The sequence below is a fragment of the Cynoglossus semilaevis genome, unplaced genomic scaffold (assembly GCF_000523025.1).
Source record: "Cynoglossus semilaevis isolate Cse_v1.0 unplaced genomic scaffold, Cse_v1.0 C18484881, whole genome shotgun sequence".
Lineage (NCBI taxonomy): Eukaryota > Metazoa > Chordata > Actinopteri > Pleuronectiformes > Cynoglossidae > Cynoglossus > Cynoglossus semilaevis.
Window position 1 is genome coordinate 1 of NW_007602849.1, and position 297 is coordinate 297.

A 297-nucleotide genomic window follows, 5' to 3' on the forward strand; every position below is an offset into this window, starting at 1 on the left:
GGGTAGATCGGCCGCTCCAGACACACTGGCGCAAATAGCGAGCAGAGGAAAACCTGCGGGCCCGGGTGACAGTTCTTGTGGACCAGGGGCATCCAGCTGCTGGCCTGCTGCTTCACCTCGAGAATGGTTTCATGCTCTAACAGGTTAGGCAGCAGCATCTGGGTGTAACCCACGTTGTGGCACAGCCTCAGGTCGTGCGGGATGTCCCAGCACTGCGGCGGTTTGCCATAGTTGCGGCCGCCGCTGTACGAGTCCGGCTTCCAGCTCAGGTACTCGTACTCGGACGCGCTGCACGCC

The 297-nt window shown here is 62.0% G+C and overlaps 1 protein-coding gene across 1 annotated transcript; it reads right to left on the minus strand.

Moving 5' to 3' along the window:
- Positions 1-5: 5 nt before the first annotated feature.
- On the minus strand, positions 6-293 carry LOC107988283 (secreted frizzled-related protein 1-like; the record flags this gene model as incomplete). The annotated part of the gene is made up of 1 exon (XM_017031169.1): positions 6-293. A coding segment is annotated over one exon (288 nt), but the record flags the coding sequence as incomplete, so codon positions are not given.
- Between the last annotated feature and the right edge of the window lie 4 nt (positions 294-297).